Source organism: Callionymus lyra, chromosome 14 (genome assembly GCF_982586985.1).
Source record: "Callionymus lyra chromosome 14, fCalLyr1.hap1.1, whole genome shotgun sequence".
Taxonomy (NCBI): domain Eukaryota; kingdom Metazoa; phylum Chordata; class Actinopteri; order Syngnathiformes; family Callionymidae; genus Callionymus; species Callionymus lyra.
Window position 1 is genome coordinate 2,783,727 of NC_141831.1, and position 22,549 is coordinate 2,806,275.

The following is a 22,549-nucleotide window of genomic DNA, read 5'->3' on the forward strand; positions in this document are numbered from 1 at the left end:
CATTTATTTAAACATTTATTCAAACATTTATCAAAACATTTATTTAAACATTTATTTAAACATTTATTTAAACATTTATTCAAACATTTATTCAAACATTTATTTAAAAACTTTATTGAAACATTTATTTAAACATTTATTCAAACATTTATCGAAACATTTATTTAAACATTTATTTAAACATTTATTTAAACTTTTATTGAAACATTTATTCAAACATTTATTCAAACATTTATTCAAACATTTATTCAAACATTTTTTTAAAAACATTATTGAAACATTTATTGAAACATTTATTGAAATATTTATTTAAACATTTATTTTAACATTTATTTAAACATTTATTGAAACATTTATTGAAACATTTACTGAATCATTTATTTAAACATTTATTTAAATATTTATTTAAACATTTATTTAAACATTTATTGAAACATGTAAACATTTATTGAAACATTTATTTAAACTTTTATTTAAACTTTTATTTAAACATTTATTCAAACATTTATTCAAACATTTAAACATTTATTTAAACATTTATTTAAAACTTTATTGAAACATTTATTGAAACATTTATTAAAACATTTATTTAAACATTTATTGAAACATTTATTGAAACATTTATTGAAATATTTATTTAAACATTTATTGAAACATTTCTTTAAACATTTCTTGAAATATTTATTTAAACATTTCTTTAAACATTTCTTTAAAAATGTATTCAAACATTTATTGAAACATTTATTCAAACATTTATTTAAACATTTATTTAAAATGTTATTGAAACATTTATTCAAACATTTATTGAAACATTTATTCAAACATTTATTGAAACATTTAAACATTTATTTAAAATTTTATTTAAACTTTTATTTAAACTTTTATTTAAACTTTCATTTAAACTTTTATTTAAACTTTCATTTAAACTTTTATTTAAACTTTCATTTAAACTTTTATTTAAACATTTATTCAAACATGTATTCAATTATTTATTGAAACATTTAAACATTTATTGAAACATTTATTTAAACTTTTATTTAAACTTTTATTTAAACTTTTATTTAAACATTTATTCAAACATTTATTCAAACATTTAAACATTTATTTAAAATTTTATTGAAACATTTATTGAAACATTTATTGAAACATTTATTGAAACATTTATTGAAACATTTCTTTAAACATTTATTGAAATATTTATTTAAACAATTATTGAAACATTTCTTTAAACATTTTTTGAAATATTTATTTAAACATTTATTTAAACATTTATTTAAACATTTCTTTAAACATTTCTTTAAAAATGTATTCAAACATTTATTCAAACATTTATTCAAACATTTATTTTAACATTTATTTAACATTTATTTAAACATTTATTTAAACATTTATTGAAACATTTACTGAAACATTTATTTAAACATTTATTTAAAATGTTATTCAAACATTTATTCAAACATTTATTCAAACATTTATTCAAACATTTATTCAAACATTTAAACATTTATTTAAAAACTTTAAACATTTTTTTTAAACATGTATTTAAAAACTTTATTGAAAAATTTATTTAAACATTTATTCAAACATTTATTCAAACATTTAAACATTTATTTAAAATTTTATTGAAACATTTATTGAAACATTTATTGAAACATTTATTGAAACATTTCTTTAAACATTTATTGAAATATTTATTTAAACAATTATTGAAACATTTCTTTAAACATTTTTTGAAATATTTATTTAAACATTTATTTAAACATTTATTTAAACATTTCTTTAAACATTTCTTTAAAAATGTATTCAAACATTTATTCAAACATTTATTCAAACATTTATTTTAACATTTATTTAACATTTATTTAAACATTTATTTAAACATTTATTGAAACATTTACTGAAACATTTATTTAAACATTTATTTAAAATGTTATTCAAACATTTATTCAAACATTTCATTCAAACATTTATTCAAACATTTATTCAAACATTTAAACATTTATTTAAAAACTTTAAACATTTTTTTTAAACATGTATTTAAAAACTTTATTGAAAAATTTATTTAAACATTTATTCAAACATTTATTCAAACATTTATCGAAACATTTATTTAAACATTTATTTAAACATTTATTTAAACTTTTATTGAAACATTTATTGAAACATTTATTTAAACAGTTATTTAAACTTTTATTTAAACTTTTATTTAAACATTTATTTAAACATTTATTGAAACATTTATTGAAACATTTATTGAAACATTTATTTAAACTTTTATTTAAACTTTTATTTAAACATTTATTGAAACATTTATTGAAACATTTATTGAAACATTTATTCAAACATTTATTTAAACATTTATTCAAACATTTATTCAAACATTTATTGTAACATTTATTGAAACATTTATTTAAACATTTATTGAAACATTTATTTAAACATTTATTCAAACATTTATTCAAACAGTTATTCAAACATTTATTTAAACATTTATTCAAACATTTATTCAAACATTTATTCAAACAGTTATTCAAACATTTATGTATATATATATATATATGTATGGATAATAGAAAAGTAGTGTTGAATAAATAAACAAACGTATATAAATAAATATAATAATATAATATTAAAACATCTGTAAATCTCAACCCTGAACTTCTGGTTACCATGGTTACCTCATGTTTATGAATAAAAAATAAAAACTTTAAAAACGTTAAAACCTTGTGATGTTTCAAAGAATATAAAATATAAAAAGTAATTTAATGTTTAACTAAATGTGTTTCTTGTAAATCATGAAAATAATAAGTTAATAAACAAAATAACTCGATCTGTAAACAAACCTTCAGATCTGACCCGTTACCATGGCGACCTCATGTTTACGCATTCCAGTTCGTGACCTCTGACCCCAGAGTAAACACACACTTTATCCATAGAATCAACACAAACACAATTTATTAAACACGTTCAGAACAAAATATTCTATGATTTAAAAATTTTAAATTATTTTCTTTTTCGAATAAAATTCTTTAAAACACGTTTATTTATTTTTATTTTCCTTTTGTCAAACGAACCTAAAAAACACAGAAAAAATAATATTAATAAACAAAGACACACAAACGTCACTCGCTCTGTAAACAAACATTGACAGAAACAAAACAACTTCAGGTTCATTTGTGTTTAAACATTCAAATGTATTTAAACACAAATGAGCGAATGAAGGACAAACAAGGTTCAAGTTGTTTTTAATTATTGTCAATAAACATTTGAGTGACGTGTTAACAAGAGTTGAACTAAAACCATCAACACTAAAATAGAATATAAATCTCATTTCTATCAGTTCGTGTGTTTTGATCCTTCCAGCCACCGTACTACCCGCGATGATGTAATTCTTAACTCTGGCCAGTAGGTGTCAGCATTCTGTCATATTTTCAACCTGATCCTGTTTAATAAATAAACTGGAGCAGAAGTTGTTACGTCATCACTGAAGGAGAAAACGAAAGAAGTGAAGATGAAAGAAACAAACAAATGAAAAGAGAAAAAGAAGAGAAGATGACAAATGGAAACAAAGAGAGAAAAAGAAAAAATATCTGAAAAAGAAACAAATAAAGAGAGAAAAAGAAGAGAAGATGAAAGAAACAAACAAATGAAAAGAGAAAAAGAAGAGAAGATGACAAATGGAAACAAAGAGAGAAAAAGAAAAAATATCTGAAAAAGAAACAAATAAAGAGAGAAAAAGAAGAGAAGATGAAACAAACAAACAAATGAAGAGAGAAAAAGAAGAGAAGATGAAAGAAACAAACAAATGAAGAGAGAAAAAGAAGAGAAGATGAAAAATTGAAACAAAGAGAGAAAAAGAAAAAGGATGTTTGAAAGAAACAAATAAAGAGATAAAAAGAAGAGAAGATGAAGAAACAAATAAAGGGATAAAAAGAAGAGAAGATGAAGAAACAAATGAAGATATAAAAAGAAGGGAAGATAAAAGAAAGAAACAAAGAGAGAAAAAGAATATAAAATAAAAAGAAAGAGAGAAAAAGAAGAAATAGGGAGAGAAACAAATAAAGAAAAAGAAGATAAGATGAAGAAAGATGAAAAATAGAAAGATAGAAAAAGAAGATGAAGAAAGAAAGAAAGATAGAAGAAGAAAGAAAGATAAAAAGATGGAAGATAGATAAGAAGATAGAAAAGAAGAAGAAGAAAGAACAAATAAGAAAGGAAGATGGAAAAAGAGGAAGAAGAAAGAAAGAAAGAAAGATAGAAGAAGAAAGAAAGAGTGCAGGTTGAGATGAGGATGAACAGAACTCTGCCTGAATAAAGAACAAGAGGTTTAAACACTCGAAGGTTCTCCAGACATTCCTGAAGCTCTTGAGGAACATTCCAGAGAAGAAGCTGAAGATGAATCGACTCATGATGTCTGGATGTTTGTCAACAACAACAACAACAACAACAACAACAACAACAACAACGTTCTCAGGAAAGAAACTCATGTTTGTTGTTTATCTTTATTTGATACTTTAGTAACTTGTTGTTTCTCAAATCTGCAGCTCGACAATACTACTTGAAATCTAGTTATTGACTGAGGACGAGAGGATACAGTGAGTCCAGCAGCTTTTAAAGCTGATGTTTGGACATATTTTATACTTCGTCAAGAGTCATGTGGTCTGTTAATACTACAACACCAAGTACTGGACAATACTACACATATATACTTGTTACTACACTATCACAACACCAGAGTCAAGTACTGGACAATACTACACATATATACTTGTTACTACACTATCACAACACCAGAGTCAAGTACTGGACAATACTACACATATATACTTGTTACTACACTATCACAACACCAGAGTCAAGTACTGGACAATACTACACATATATACTTGTTACTACACTATCACAACACAAGAGTCAAGTACTGGACAATACTACACATATATACTTGTTACTACACTATCACAACACCAGAGTCAAGTACTGGACAATACTACACATATATACTTGTTACTACACTATCACAACACCAGAGTCAAGTACTGGACAATACTACACATATATACTTGCTACTACACTATCACAACACCAGAGTCAAGTACTGGACAATACTACACATATGTACTTGTTACTACACTATCACAACACCAGAGTCAAGTACTGGACAATACAACACATATATCCTTGTTACTACACTATCACAACACCAGAGTCAAGTACTGGACAATACTACACATATATACTTGTTACTACACTATCACAACATCAGAGTCAAGTACTGGACAATACTACACATATATACTTGTTACTACACTATAACAACACCAGAGTCAAGTACTGGACAATACTACACATATATACTTGTTACTACACTATCACAACACCAGAGTCAAGTACTCAACAATACTACACATATATACTTGTTACTACACTATCACAACACCAGAGTCAAGTACTGGACAATACTACACATATATACTTGTTACTACACTATCACAACACCAGAGTCAAGTACTGGACAATACTACACATATATCCTTGTTACTACACTATCACAACACCAGAGTCAAGTACTGGACAGTACAACACATATATACTTGTTACTACACTATAACAACACCAGAGTCAAGTACTGGACAATACTACACATATATACTTGTTACTACACTATCACAACACCAGAGTCAAGTACTGGGCAATACTACACATATATACTTGTTACTACACTATCACAACACCAGAGTCAAGTACTGGACAATACTACACATATATACTTGTTACTACACTATCACAACACCAGAGTCAAGTACTGGACAATACTACACATATATCCTTGTTACTACACTATCACAACACCAGAGTCAAGTACTGGACAATACTACACATATATACTTGTTACTACACTATAACAACACCAGAGTCAAGTACTCAACAATACTACACATATATACTTGTTACTACACTATCACAACACCAGAGTCAAGTACTGGACAATACAACACATATATACTTGTTACTACACTATCACAACACCAGAGTCAAGTACTGGACAATACCACACATATATCCTTGTTACTACACTATCACAACACCAGAGTCAAGTACTGGACAATACTACACATATATCCTTGTTACTACACTATCACAACACCAGAGTCAAGTACTGGACAATACTACACATATATCCTTGTTACTACACTATCACAACACCAGAGTCAAGTACTGGACAATACAACACATATATACTTGTTACTACACTATCACAACACCAGAGTCAAGTACTGGACAATACTACACATATATACTTGTTACTACACTATCACAACACCAGAGTCAAGTACTGGACAATACTACACATATATACTTGTTACTACACTATCACAACACCAGAGTCAAGTACTGGAAAATACTACACATATATACTTGTTACTACACTATCACAACACCAGAGTCAAGTACTGGACAATACTACACATATATACTCGTTACTACACTATCACAACACCAGAGTCAAGTACTGGACAATACTACACATATATACTTGTTACTACACTATCACAACACCAGAGTCAAGTACTGGACAATACTACACATATATACTTGTAACTACACTATCACTACACCAGAGTCAAGTACTGGACAATACTACACATATATACTTGTTACTACACTATCACTATATATTGTATCGTTGTATTCTGATACGTGTCAACACACTCTTGACAAACACATTTTTGACAAACACACTCTTGAATAACACACTCTTGACAAACACATTTTTGACAAACACACTCTTGACAAACACACTCTTGACAAACACACTCTTGACAAACACTCTTGACAAACACATTTTTGACAAACACACTCTTGACAAACACACTCTTGACAAACACACTCTTGACAAACATATTTTTGACAAACACACTCTTGACAAACACATTTTTGACAAACACACTCTTGACAAACACACTCTTGACAAACACACTCTTGACAAACACATTTTTGACAAACACACTCTTGACAAACACACTCTTGACAAACACACTCTTGACAAACACATTTTTGACAAACACACTCTTGACAAACACACTCTTGACAAACACACTCTTGACAAACACACTCTTGACAAACACATTTTTGACAAACACACTCTTGACAAACACACTCTTGACAAACACACTCTTGACAAACACACTCTTGACAAACACATTTTTGACAAACACACTCTTGACAAACACACTCTTGACAAACACACTCTTGACAAACACACTCTTGACAAACACATTTTTGACAAACACACTCTTGACAAACACACTCTTGACAAACACACTCTTGACAAACACACTCTTGACAAACACATTTTTGACAAACACACTCTTGACAAACACACTCTTGACAAACACACTCTTGACAAACACACTCTTGACAAACACACTCTTGACAAACACACTCTTGACAAACACAAAGCAGTAAATGAAATAAAAGTCGAACGACTCACTCCACCAGAGAACGACTCACTCCACCAGAGAACGACTCACTCCTTCAGAGAACGACTCACTCCTTCAGAGAACGACTCACTCCACCGGAGAACGACTCACTCCACCAGAGAACGACTCACTCCTTCAGAGAACGACTCACTCCACCAGAGAACGACTCACTCCTTCAGAGAACGATTCACTCCACCAGAGAACGACTCACTCCTTCAGAGAACGACTCACTCCTTCAGAGAACGACTCACTCCACCGGAGAACGACTCAGTCCACCAGAGAACGACTCACTCCTTCAGAAAACAACTCACTCCACCGGAGAACGATTCACTCCTTCAGAAAACAACTCACTCCACCAGAGAACGACTCACTCCACCAGAGAACGACTCACTCCTTCAGAAAACAACTCACTCCACCAGAGAACGACTCACTCCACCAGAGAACGACTCACTCCTTCAGAAAACAACTCACTCCACCAGAGAACGACTCACTCCACCAGAGAACGACTCACTCCTTCAGAGAACGACTCACTCCACCAGAGAACGACTCACTCCTTCAGAAAACAACTCACTCCACCAGAGAACGACTCACTCCACCAGAGAACGACTCACTCCTTCAGAAAACAACTCACTCCACCAGAGAACGACTCACTCCACCAGAGAACGACTCACTCCTTCAGAAAACAACTCACTCCACCAGAGAACGACTCACTCCACCGGAGAACGACTCACTCCACCAGAGAACGACTCACTCCTTCAGAGAACGACTCACTCCTTCAGAGAACGACTCACTCCACCGGAGAACGACTCACTCCACCAGAGAACGACTCACTCCTTCAGAGAACGACTCACTCCACCAGAGAACGACTCACTCCTTCAGAGAACGATTCACTCCACCAGAGAACGACTCACTCCTTCAGAGAACGACTCACTCCTTCAGAGAACGACTCACTCCACCGGAGAACGACTCAGTCCACCAGAGAACGACTCACTCCTTCAGAAAACAACTCACTCCACCGGAGAACGATTCACTCCTTCAGAAAACAACTCACTCCACCAGAGAACGACTCACTCCACCAGAGAACGACTCACTCCTTCAGAAAACAACTCACTCCACCAGAGAACGACTCACTCCACCAGAGAACGACTCACTCCTTCAGAAAACAACTCACTCCACCAGAGAACGACTCACTCCACCAGAGAACGACTCACTCCTTCAGAGAACGACTCACTCCACCAGAGAACGACTCACTCCTTCAGAAAACAACTCACTCCACCAGAGAACGACTCACTCCACCAGAGAACGACTCACTCCTTCAGAAAACAACTCACTCCACCAGAGAACGACTCACTCCACCAGAGAACGACTCACTCCTTCAGAAAACAACTCACTCCACCAGAGAACGACTCACTCCACCGGAGAACGACTCACTCCACCAGAGAACGACTCACTCCTTCAGAGAACGACTCACTCCACCGGAGAACGACTCACTCCACCAGAGAACGACTCACTCCACCAGAGAACGACTCACTCCTTCAGAGAACGACTCACTCCACCAGAGAACGACTCACTCCTTCAGAGAACGACTCAGTCCACCAGAGAACGACTCACTCCTTCAGAGAACGACTCACTCCACCAGAGAACGACTCACTCCACCAGAGAACGACTCACTCCACCAGAGAACGACTCACCCCTTCAGAGAACGACTCACTCCTTCAGAGAACGACTCAGTCCACCAGAGAACGACTCACTCCTTCAGAGAACGACTCACTCCACCAGAGAACGACTCACTCCTTCAGAGAACGACTCACTCCACCAGAGAACGACTCACTCCACCAGAGAACGACTCACCCCTTCAGAGAACGACTCACTCCTTCAGAGAACGACTCACTCCCCTGTGGATCCACAAACACTCTGACCTGGATTCACAGCAGGAATGTGGTTTGTTCAGAACCTCGCGCTACATCAGACGATAAAAGACCTGAACCCACATCCTGGGCCCAAACCGGTGTTCCTGAGAGGAGCTAGCATCAGAGCTAGCATCAGAGCTGGCGTCAGAGCTAGCATCAGAGCTAGCATCAGAGCTAACATCAGAGCTGGCATCAGAGCTAGCATCAGAGCTAGCATCAGAGCTAACATCAGAACTAGCGTCAGAGCTAGCGTCAGAGCTAATGTCAGAGCTGGCGTCAGAGCTAGCATCAGAGCTAACATCAGAGCTAGCGTCAGAGCTGGCGTCAGAGCTAGCATCAGAGCAAACATCAGAGCTAGCGTCAGAGCTGGCGTCAGAGCTAGCATCAGAGCAAACATCAGAGCTAGCGTCAGATCTAACATCAGAGCTAGTATCTGAGCTAGCATCAGAGCAAGCATCAGAGCTAGCATCAGATCTAACATCAGAGCTAGCATCTGAGTTGGCATCACAGCTAGCATCACAGCTAGCGTCAGAGCTAGCGTCAGAGCCAGCGTCAGAGCTAGTGTTAGAGCTAGCATCAGAACTAGCATCAGGGCTAGCATCAGAGCTAGCATCAGGGCTAGCATCAGAGCTAGCATCAGAGCTAGCGTCAGATCTAACATCAGAGCTAACATCAGAGCTAGCATCAGGGCTATCATCAGAGCTAGCATCAGAGCTAGCATCAGAGCTAGTGTCAAAGCTAGTGTCAGAGTTAGCATCAGAGCTAGCTTCAGAGCTAGCATCAGAGCTAGTGTCAGAGTTAGCATCACAGCTAGCGTCAGTGCTAACATTGATCCACGTTCGATCTGGTGCATTCACAGAGGCGAAGAGTAAAGTGCAGACAGGGCGGAGCAGCTGTGATGAGGTCACGTGACTGAAAATAAAAGACAAACAACTGGTTCATGAAACTGTCGTCAAAACATCATTTAAAATATAGAAACACTTTCAAAACTACTTTAAACTCCAGAGACAAAATGAAACTATTATTTTAAAACATTTATTCATTTTAATGTAAACACTGGTCACTAGATTACATGTGAACTCAGATGATGAAAGAAAATAAAAAATATAAACACATTTTGGTGGAGGTGGTTAATAAATATTTAATATTTAAATTAATTAAATATTTTATTTATTTATTGAAACTGTTGTAAGTCGAGCCAAAAGAAAGAAGAAACAAAACCTGGAGAGAAAATGTGTTTTAATTTTATTACGAAGTTAAATAAGAAGCTTTTTTATTTAAATGTTTATATATATTTCGATGTAATTTTAAGTCGAAAATACATTTTTATTATTATTACATTTTTGGTTGATAAATATTTCATATTTAATTAACATTATATTAAATAAAACAACAATATTTTCTCAGCACAGAACAGTATCTTTGAGAGAAATTTTATCAATATTTTGCTGTGATTTTAATGTGAGTTTTGTCTCTTGTGTACTTGAGTAAAGTACTGAGTAAACCAGAGGTGGTTAATAAATATTTAATATTTAAATTAATTAAATATTGAACTAACATTATTTATTGAAACTGGTGTAAGTCGAGCCAAAAGAAAGAAGAAACAAAACCTCGAGAAAAAATGTTCTTCATGACATTTTATTACGAAGTCAAATAAGAAACTTTTTTATTTAAATGTGTTTATATATTTCGATGTAATTTTAAGTCGAAAATACATTTTTATATATTTGTATTTCAAGATATTTGCCGAGAATAAAGAAAAGATTCTCTTTTTTTTCATCTCGTGTCTTTAAACATTTTTAACTAATAAATCTGATAAAAACTCAGTTTTCATTTAACGGTGACTGTGGCGCGACCATTAGCAATGACGTAATGCGTGTGAGATGGTTCGGTCCAGCGGGGGGGGGGCCACAGAAGGCTCCTCCAATCATCGCTCATGATGGCGGCGGTCAGGTGAGCCGAGCCCCCCCCCCTCGCGCCGGCGCAGATGGTTCGGTCCGCCTCAGTTGAGTTGTTGCTGAGGAGCTTCTAACACACGGGAGTCGAACCATCACCCGAGCAGGTCCACGAGCAGGTGCTCCCGCCTCGAAATGTTCCCGCGCCGGAGTGTCCGGGCCAGACTCGCCCCCCCCCTCCTGCTCATGCTGCTGCTGCCAGGTGAGTCCCGCGCGCGCGCGCTCAGGTAGTTTCTCACCTTCGCGTCGAAGTTTGACTCGTTTTTCTCAGATTCTCAACTAACGGCCCTGCTCGAGCCGCGCATGCGCAGAGGCCGACGCTCGCAGAAGTTTCTTCGGATTTAAAACTAGTTTAAGTTGAGTGGACGGTGTTTGCGCAGGCGCAGAGAGACGCACGTGCACGGACGAGCGTGTGGTCGTGGGTTCGAGTCCAGGAGGAAAGACCTGGAACGAGATCTGAGACTAAAATGTGCGAATTCAATGAAGTATTTCAGAGTCACGTGACGTCCTCACCTGGACCAGCAGGTGTACTGGACTGACCCGTGGACTCCACCCTCGGTTGAGAACTAGATCCACGATTAGTGACTCACCAACATAATACAACATTATATTAAATAAAACAACAATATTTGCTCGACAAACAGTATCTTTGAGAGAAATTCTATCAATATTTTGCTGTGATTTAAATGTGAGTTTTGTCTCTTGTGTACTTGAGTAAAGTACTGAGTAAACCAGAGGTTTGTTAATAGAATATTTAATATTTATTTAAATTTTTTACTGAGACTGTTGTAAGTCGAGCCAGAAGAAGGAAGAAACAAAACCTTGAGAGAAAATGTGTCTTCATGACATTTATTTAAAAAGTTAAATAAGAAACGTCTTTACTTAAATGTATAAAAATATATATATATATATATATATATATATTATAAAAGAAAATGGTTGTTTCAAAGAATGACTTAAAAAAGGCAAGAATAGGAGAAAATGATAAACATAAAATAAACATTTCATTGATAAATAAAATAACCTTTAAAATTATATCAATGTTGTTCATTATTTTGAAGTAAAATAAGTATTTCACTGATGTACAAATTAATAAAGAAGTAACTTGAAGTCATTTAAGTAGATTTAAAACCATAATAACTACAGAATAAATAAGTTTCTTTCATCGACAAGTTCTTTGTTGAATTTAGAAAAAAAACGAACCTGACGCAGTTTAATAAATGAATTAAGAGGTAAAAAGATCGTAGAAGATCTCCTGAACTATAGTAGTACTTGTTGAAGTACTTGGTTGACAGTAGATTCCAGTGTTTCTTCTCTCAATGGTGAGTCTTGTCCTCACGAGTCCAGGAGTGTTTGGATCATGACGACGATGCCTTCAGGTGCAGCACGTAATATTTATAACATTAACGTTTGTTCATCAAAGCACGTCTGTTTTGATAAAGAATCTTCTTCTCAACACGTAATATTTATAACATTAACGTTTGTTCATCAAAGCACGTCTGTTTTGATAAAGAATCTTCTTCTCAACACGTAATATTTATAACATTAACGTTTGTTCATCAAAGCACGTCTGTTTTGATAAAGAATCTTCTTCTCAACACGTAACATTTATAACATTAACGTTTGTTCATCAAAGCACGTCTGTTTTGATAAAGAATCTTCTTCTCAACACGTAATATTTATAACATTAACGTTTGTTCATCAAAGCACGTCTGTTTTGATAAAGAATCTTCTTCTCAACACGTAATATTTATAACATTAACGTTTGTTCATCAAAGCACGTCTGTTTTGATAAAGAATCTTCTTCTCAACACGTAACATTTATAACATTAACGTTTGTTCATCAAAGCACGTCTGTTTTGATAAAGAATCTTCTTCTCAACACGTAATATTTATAACATTAACGTTTGTTCATCAAAGCACGTCTGTTTTGATAAAGAATCTTCTTCTCAACACGTAATATTTATAACATTAACGTTTGTTCATCAAAGCACGTCTGTTTTGATAAAGAATCTTCTTCTCAACACGTAACATTTATAACATTAACGTTTGTTCATCAAAGCACGTCTGTTTTGATAAAGAATCTTCTTCTCAACACGTAATATTTATAACATTAACGTTTGTTCATCAAAGCACGTCTGTTTTGATCAAGAATCTTCTTCTCAACACGTAACATTTATAACATTAACGTTTGTTCATCAAAGCACGTCTGTTTTGATAAAGAATCTTCTTCTCAACACGTAACATTTATAACATTAACGTTTGTTCATCAAAGCACGTCTGTTTTGATAAAGAATCTTCTTCTCAACACGTAACATTTATAACATTAACGTTTGTTCATCAAAGCACGTCTGTTTTGATAAAGAATCTTCTTCTCAACACGTAATATTTATAACATTAACGTTTGTTCATCAAAGCACGTCTGTTTTGATAAAGAATCTTCTTCTCAACACGTAATATTTATAACATTAACGTTTGTTCATCAAAGCACGTCTGTTTTGATAAAGAATCTTCTTCTCAACACGTAACATTTATAACATTAAAGTTTGTTCATCAAAGCACGTCTGTTTTGATAAAGAATCTTCTTCTCAACACGTAATATTTATAACATTAACGTTTGTTCATCAAAGCACGTCTGTTTTGATAAAGAATCTTCTTCTCAACCGGAAACATTTATAACATTAACGTTTGTTCATCAAAGCACGTCTGTTTTGATAAAGAATCTTCTTCTCAACACGTAACATTTATAACATTAACGTTTGTTCATCAAAGCACGTCTGTTTTGATAAAGAATCTTCTTCTCAACACGTAATATTTATAACATTAACGTTTGTTCATCAAAGCACGTCTGTTTTGATAAAGAATCTTCTTCTCAACACGTAATATTTATAACATTAACGTTTGTTCATCAAAGCACGTCTGTTTTGATAAAGAATCTTCTTCTCAACACGTAACATTTATAACAATAACGTTTGTTCATCAATACACGTCTGTTTTGATAAAGAATCTTCTTCTCAACACGTAACATTTATAACATTAACGTTTGTTCATCAAAGCACGTCTGTTTTGATAAAGAATCTTCTTCTCAACACGTAATATTTATAACATTAACGTTTGTTCATCAAAGCACGTCTGTTTTGATAAAGAATCTTCTTCTCAACCGGAAACATTTATAACATTAACGTTTGTTCATCAAAGCACGTCTGTTTTGATAAAGAATCTTCTTCTCAACACGTAACATTTATAACATTAACGTTTGTTCATCAAAGCACGTCTGTTTTGATAAAGAATCTTCTTCTCAACACGTAATATTTATAACATTAACGTTTGTTCATCAAAGCACGTCTGTTTTGATAAAGAATCTTCTTCTCAACACGTAATATTTATAACATTAACGTTTGTTCATCAAAGCACGTCTGTTTTGATAAAGAATCTTCTTCTCAACACGTAACATTTATAACATTAACGTTTGTTCATCAAAGCACGTCTGTTTTGATAAAGAATCTTCTTCTCAACACGTAATATTTATAACATTAACGTTTGTTCATCAAAGCACGTCTGTTTTGATAAAGAATCTTCTTCTCAACACGTAACATTTATAATATTAACGTTTGTTCATCAAAGCACGTCTGTTTTGATAAAGAATCTTCTTCTCAACACGTAACATTTATAACATTAAAGTTTGTTCATCAAAGCACGTCTGTTTTGATAAAGAATCTTCTTCTCAACACGTAATATTTATAACATTAAAGTTTGTTCATCAAAGCACGTCTGTTTTGATAAAGAATCTTCTTCTCAACACGTAACATTTATAACATTAATGTTTGTTCATCAAAGCACGTCTGTTTTGATAAAGAATCTTCTTCTCAACACGTAATATTTATAACATTAACGTTTGTTCATCAAAGCACGTCTGTTTTGATAAAGAATCTTGACTGATAAAGATTCAAATGACTTGTTTGTTTTCTGGTCTTTATCTAAAAGTAGAAATAAATCATCTTTGGTTCCTCACTTTATTCTTTGTCCAAGTATTGGTTTCAAACTCAGTCGATGTAAATATTGCGTCTCTCAAGGATGTCCCGTATAAAAACCTGCAGCTCGGGGCCAAATGTGGCCCAGCAGGTGTATTTTTGTGGCCCACAGAGATTCAAATGCATGTAGAGGATGTTTCTCCCGAAAACCAACCACAGGATTGTGGTTGAAGTGAGTCTCTACTGAATGATATTAGGAATATGTTGCGATATTCGTTATTAGTGTCTTGAATTGCGATATCGATATTAATGCGATATTTTTTCTTTCACCTAAAAATGTAGCCGCGAGTACTGTGGTGTAGTTCTGGAGGTTTGAAGAAGGAAAACGATGATATTTCCCTTCGTTTGTTTCAACGCTTTCCCGTTTCGTTTTTCCCGCCAAACTGAGCGACATCAGAGAGGAGCCGCCGGCGCGTCGTGATATCACCAAATCAATAATAAATCCTTGTACACGCACACATAACACTTTATAAATGATGCTAACAACTTAGCTTGTTAGCATACGCTGAAGATGGCCAGGTTTGTTTGGAAGTTCACGATCTTATAAGAAAACAACTGAGACGAGATGAAAAGTTCTTACAATATGTTGCTTTAACAAAGGAGGTTGAAAGAGACGAGTGACTGGATCACTAGTGTTTGACTAGATCATAAGTTAGTATTACTTCACTGGATCACTAGTGTTTGACTAGATCATAAGTTAGTATTACTTCACTGGATCACTAGTGTTTGACTAGATCATAAGTTAGTATTACTTCACTGGATCACTAGTGTTTGACTAGATCATAAGTTAGTATTACTTCACTGGATCACTAGTGTTTGACTAGATCATAAGTTAGTATTACTTCACTGGATCACTAGTGTTTGACTAGATCACAAGTTAGTATTACTTCACTGGATCACTAGTGTTTGACTAGATCAGAAGTTAGTATTACTTCACTGGATCACTAGTGTTTGACTAGATCATTAGTTAGTATTACTTCACTGGATCACTAGTGTTTGACTAGATCATAAGTTAGTATTACTTCACTGGATCACTAGTGTTTGACTAGATCATAAGTTAGTATTACTTCACTGGATCACTAGTGTTTGACTAGATCATAAGTTAGTATTACTTCACTGGATCACTAGTGTTTGACTAGATCATAAGTTAGTATTACTTCACTGGATCACTAGTGTTTGACTAGATCATAAGTTAGTATTACTTCACTGGATCACTAGTGTTTGACTAGATCATAAGTTAGTATTACTTCACTGGATCACTAGTGTTTGACTAGATCAGAAGTTAGTATTACTTCACTGGATCACTAGTGTTTGACTAGATCATAAGTTAGTATTACTTCACTGGATCACTAGTGTTTGACTAGATCAGAAGTTAGTATTACTTCACTGGATCACTAGTGTTTGACTAGATCAGAAGTTAGTATTACTTCACTGGATCACTAGTGTTTGACTAGATCAGAAGTTAGTATTACTTCACTGGATCACTAGTGTTTGACTAGATCATAAGTTAGTATTACTTCACTGGATCACTAGTGTTTGACTAGATCATAAGTTAGTATTACTTCACTGGATCACTAGTGTTTGACTAGATCATAAGTTAGTATTACTTCACTGGATCACTAGTGTTTGACTAGATCATAAGTTAGTATTACTTCACGGGATCACTAGTGTTTGACTAGATCATAAGTTAGTATTTCTTCACTGGATCACTAGTGTTTGACTAGATCATAAGTTAGTATTACTTCACTGGATCACTAGTGTTTGACTAGATCAGAAGTTAGTATTACTTCACTGTATCACTAGTGTTTGACTAGATCATAAGTTAGTATTACTTCACTGGATCACTAGTGTTTGACTAGATCATAAGTTAGTATTACTTCACTGGATCACTAGTGTTTGACTAGATCATAAGTTAGTATTACTTCACTGGATCACTAGTGTTTGACTAGATCAGAAGTTAGTATTACTTCACTGGATCACTAGTGTTTGACTAGATCATAAGTTAGTATTACTTCACTGGATCACTAGTGTTTGACTAGATCATAAGTTAGTATTACTTCACTGGATCACTAGTGTTTGACTAGATCAGAAGTTAGTATTACTTCACGGGATCACTAGTGTTTGACTAGATCATAAGTTAGTATTACTTCACTGGATCACTAGTGTTTGACTAGATCAGAAGTTAGTAGTACTTCACGGGATCACTAGTGTTTGACTAGATCAGAAGTTAGTATTACTTCACTGTATATACTGAGCCAAGACGCGTCGCCATAGCAACCGAGCCTAACAAGCCGCACAGTTCACAGACGGACGGAGACGTAAACAACAACGAGACATAGAAGTACAAATTGACAACTTTACAGAACGTGACACTGATTGATCAAAGTGTGTATTTAAGAAATGCTTGATTTATACAATAAAATATTATAAATTATCACATGTTTTCGATGCATATCGTACGTGACAATATCGCAATATCGATATTTTTTTCGATATATATCGTGCAGCTCTAGTATTGTATGACGTGTCAGTTAGGATTTAGATTAGATTCATGTGTTGCATTCATAACAGTGTTGTTCGAGTATCAAAATATAGATTTAATGAAGATAAAAAGAACAGTAATGGCGTCCGTGTACATTCACACTGAGTTGAAACACAGCACAATTATTTTAATTAATTTTAAACTAAGATCTTCCAAAATCAACCAAGGTTTTCAGGACAAACGTTTTTTTTTTACTACGATCGTCGACACATACGAACGTCGTGTAAACTTAAACGGACTCACTGGCCAACAAAAACTTTCCCTGGAACGTGTTAGTAGTTTGTGACCCTGGTCTAGAAAGATCTTTACAAATAAATACTACTTACTTACTAGTTAACTTGATTGTAACCAGTAGAATGTAAACTAGATGAATCTCTTTCATGAAATCGACGCTTCAAGACTTGACATCGTCATCTTTTCCACTACAGTTGTGTATTTTGTATTTTTGTCCGAACCTGGTCGCTGTGAAAACATGTAAACATACCTTTAACACGCGTGTTCCCGGATCGTTACTGACCAGGACTAAGACCAGAACCGGGACCAAGTGGAGCAACAAACCCGTCGTGTGTTTCTTCTTCAGTTCTTTCATCAGCACTTTTCTGAAGTCGGGCGATCAACGATGGGTGTTAAAACCTGGAGACTTCTGGTCCGTCAGTTAGCCGGGGCGAGAGGCAGGTGTCCGTTCATCCACGGGTTCACATCTACATCTCAATGAGGTCCGTGACCTTGAGGCCTCGCTGAATGTAAAACACATCCTTGAGCCTCAGTGTGTTGAAGGAGAAACTCTTGGTGTTCGTCTCAAACATACTTCTCTTAGTGTACTAGAAGTTAGTATCATCAGGATAGTGTACGTACTAACTAGTAACTAATCCTCCACAGATAGTATGTCTCAAACATACTTCTCTTAGTATACTAGAAGTTAGTATCATCAGGATAGTGTACGTACTAACTAGTAACTAATCCTCCACAGATAGTATGTCTCAAACATACTTCTCTTAGTATACTAGAAGTTAGTATCATCAGGATAGTGTACGTACTAACTAGTAACTAATCCTCCACAGATAGTATGTCTCAAGCATACTTCTCTTAGTATACTAGAAGTTAGTATCATCAGGATAGTGTACGTACTAACTAGTAACTAATCCTCCACAGATAGTATGTCTCAAGCATACTTCTCTTAGTATACTAGAAGTTAGTATCATCAGGATAGTGTACGTACTAACTAGTAACTAATCCTCCACAGATAGTATGTCTCAAACATACTTCTCTTAGTATACTAGAAGTTAGTATCATCAGGATAGTGTACGTACTAACTAGTAACTAATCCTCCACAGATAGTATGTCTCAAGCATACTTCTCTTAGTATACTAGAAGTTAGTATGCATCAGGATAGTGTACGTACTAACTAGTAACTAATCCTCCACAGATAGTATGTCTCAAACATACTTCTCTTAGTGTACTAGAAGTTAGTATCATCAGGATAGTGTACGTACTAACTAGTAACTAATCCTCCACAGATAGTATGTCTCAAACATACTTCTCTTAGTATACTAGAAGTTAGTATGCATCAGGATAGTGTAAGTAGTAACTAATCCTCCACAGATAGTATGTCTCAAACATACTTCTCTTAGTATACTAAAAGTTAGTATGCATCAGGATAGTGTACGTACTAACTAGTAACTAATCCTCCACAGATAGTATGTCTCAAACATACTTCTCTTAGTATACTAAAAGTTAGTATGCATCAGGATAGTGTACGTACTAACTAGTAACTAATTCTCCACAGATAGTATGTCTCAAACATACTTCTCTTAGTATACTAGAAGTTAGTATGCATCAGGATAGTGTACGTACTAACTAGTAACTAATCCTCCACAGATAGTATGTCTCAAACATACTTCTCTTAGTATACTAGAAGTTAGTATCATTAGGATAGTGTACGTACTAACTAGTAACTAATCCTCCACAGATAGTATGTCTCAAACATACTTCTCTTAGTATACTAGAAGTTAGTATCATCAGGATAGTGTACGTACTAACTAGTAACTAATCCTCCACAGATAGTATGTCTCAAACATACTTCTCTTAGTATACTAGAAGTTAGTATCATCAGGATAGTGTACATACTAACTAGTAACTAATCCTCCACAGATAGTATGTCTCAAACATACTTCTCTTAGTATACTAGAAGTTAGTATCATTAGGATAGTGTACGTACTAACTAGTAACTAATCCTCCACAGATAGTATGTCTCAAACATACTTCTCTTAGTATACTAGAAGTTAGTATGCATCAGGATAGTGTACGTACTAACTAGTAACTAATCCTCCACAGATAGTATGTCTCAAACATACTTCTCTTAGTATAATAGAAGTTAGTATCATCAGGATAGTGTACGTACTAACTAGTAACTAATCCTCTACAGATAGTATGTCTCAAACATACTTCTCTTAGTATACTAGAAGTTAGTATGCATCAGGATAGTGTACGTACTAACTAGTAACTAATCCTCTACAGATAGTATGTCTCAAACATACTTCTCTTAGTATACTAGAAGTTAGTATGCATCAGGATAGTGTACGTACTAACTAGTAACTAATCCTCCACAGATAGTATGTCTCAAACATACTTCTCTTAGTATACTAGAAGTTAGTATCATCAGGATAGTGTACGTACTAACTAGTAACAAATCCTCCACAGATAGTATGTCTCAAACATACTTCTCTTAGTATACTAGAAGTTAGTATCATCAGGATAGTGTACGTACTAACTAGTAACTAATCCTCCACAGATAGTATGTCTCAAACATACTTCTCTTAGTATACTAGAAGTTAGTATGCATCAGGATAGCGTACGTACTAACTAGTAACTAATCCTCCACAGATAGCATGTCTCAAACATACTTCTCTTAGTATACTAGAAGTTAGTATCATCAGGATAGTGTACGTACTAACTAGTAACTAATCCTCCACAGATAGTATGTCTCAAACATACTTCTCTTAGTATACTAGAAGTTAGTATCATCAGGATAGTGTACGTACTAACTAGTAACTAATCCTCCACAGATAGTATGTCTCAAACATACTTCTCTTAGTATACTAGAAGTTAGTATCATCAGGATAGTGTACGTACTAACTAGTAACTAATCCTCTACAGATAGTATGTCTCAAACATACTTCTCTTAGTATACTAGAAGTTAGTATCATCAGGATAGTGTACGTACTAACTAGTAACTAATCCTCCACAGATAGTATGTCTCAAACATACTTCTCTTAGTATACTAGAAGTTAGTATCATCAGGATAGTGTACATACTAACTAGTAACTAATCCTCCACAGATAGTATGTCTCAAATCAAACTCTGCTGCTACACACTAACAGGAAATGACGCGACAGCTTCTTCTTCTACTACTATTTAAAGATGGTTTCAACCAGCTGTAGGAACACTATCGCCACCTGCTGGCAGCACGTTTTGCAAGTTTGGAAAAAGAAATAATAAAAAAAATATGAGAATCGAAATATTTGCAAGATATTTAAGCTGCTATCAGCAGCAAAGACGTGTTTATCCTCCTACTGCTGCGGAAAATACAGCTGTAAGTATATATATGTGTGTGTGTGTGTATATATATGACGTTACTTCTGTTAACTACATCACTAAGATGGAGCCGTTTAGGGTGGTTAGTGTCCATCCATCCATGCGCACTCAAAATACTAACTTTGAGTACACAAGTATGTGATTTGAGACACAGCACTGGTGTTCGTGCTGCATCAGGTTCAGTCTTGAAAGATTGAAGCGATGATCCTCCAGCGAGACCAGGACGAGTGAAGCTTGTTCTGGACCTGCTTCCTCGCCACAGACGCAGCATCCGTACGAGTACAGTTGAGTGACTGAGGTTTTCATCCCAAGTTTGACCCAGATTTCATTTGACAACTATTTTTGGTACAGAGCCAAACTTTGGTGTTTTTTGTCGCGGCGTTCTTCCTCTGTGAGAGACGTTTAGAGGCCGATGAAGACTCACTAACATGGTTAGTTACTGGAGTAAACCAGGGAACTAGAGATAACTATAGGTCGTCACACGATGGATACTGTTAAAGTCGTTGAGTCTGAGAGTACTGTATTCTCCGGACTATAAGTGTCTCCGGAGCACAAGTATCTCCAGACATAACATGTATAATAAAGAAGTAAAAACATATATAAGTCGCACTGGAGTATAAGTCGCATTTTTGGGGGAAATTTATTAGATAAAATCCAAGAACAGACATGTGATCTTGAAAGACAAGTTAAAATAAAACTAGAGGCAACAACAGAATAATGTTACGTTACATGAAGTGAGAACCTGGTATGTTAACATAACATATGAAGAGTTATTCAGAGAACTATAGCATCAATAACTAACAAGTTTACCAAACCATCCGTGTAACTCCAAATAACTCTTCATCCTCGTGTCACTTTTAAACAACTAACTAACTCCGGAGGTAGAAGATGCTTCCTCTTCTACGTGGAAATGATCAACACAGGCCTAGAGCGCCCTCTGGTGGTTTAGTGTGAAAATAACATGTGAAATGATATACTGCTAATAATGTGGTAATAATTTCACACATAAGTCGCTCCAGAGTATAATCTCACC

At 34.2% G+C, this 22,549-nt stretch overlaps 1 protein-coding gene across 2 annotated transcripts in view; it reads left to right on the forward strand.

Annotated features, from left to right (window-relative positions):
- Positions 1 to 11,467: 11,467 nt before the first annotated feature.
- The window catches only part of nectin3b (nectin cell adhesion molecule 3b), a 53,847-nt gene continuing 42,765 nt past the window's right edge, over positions 11,468 to 22,549 (forward strand). For both annotated transcript variants that reach the window (XM_087807970.1, XM_087807969.1), the window contains exon 1: positions 11,468 to 11,551. In XM_087807970.1, coding sequence (XP_087664096.1) covers positions 11,485 to 11,551 — 67 coding nt within the window. In that variant the 5' untranslated portion in view covers positions 11,468 to 11,484. The remainder of the gene's footprint in view (positions 11,552 to 22,549) is intronic.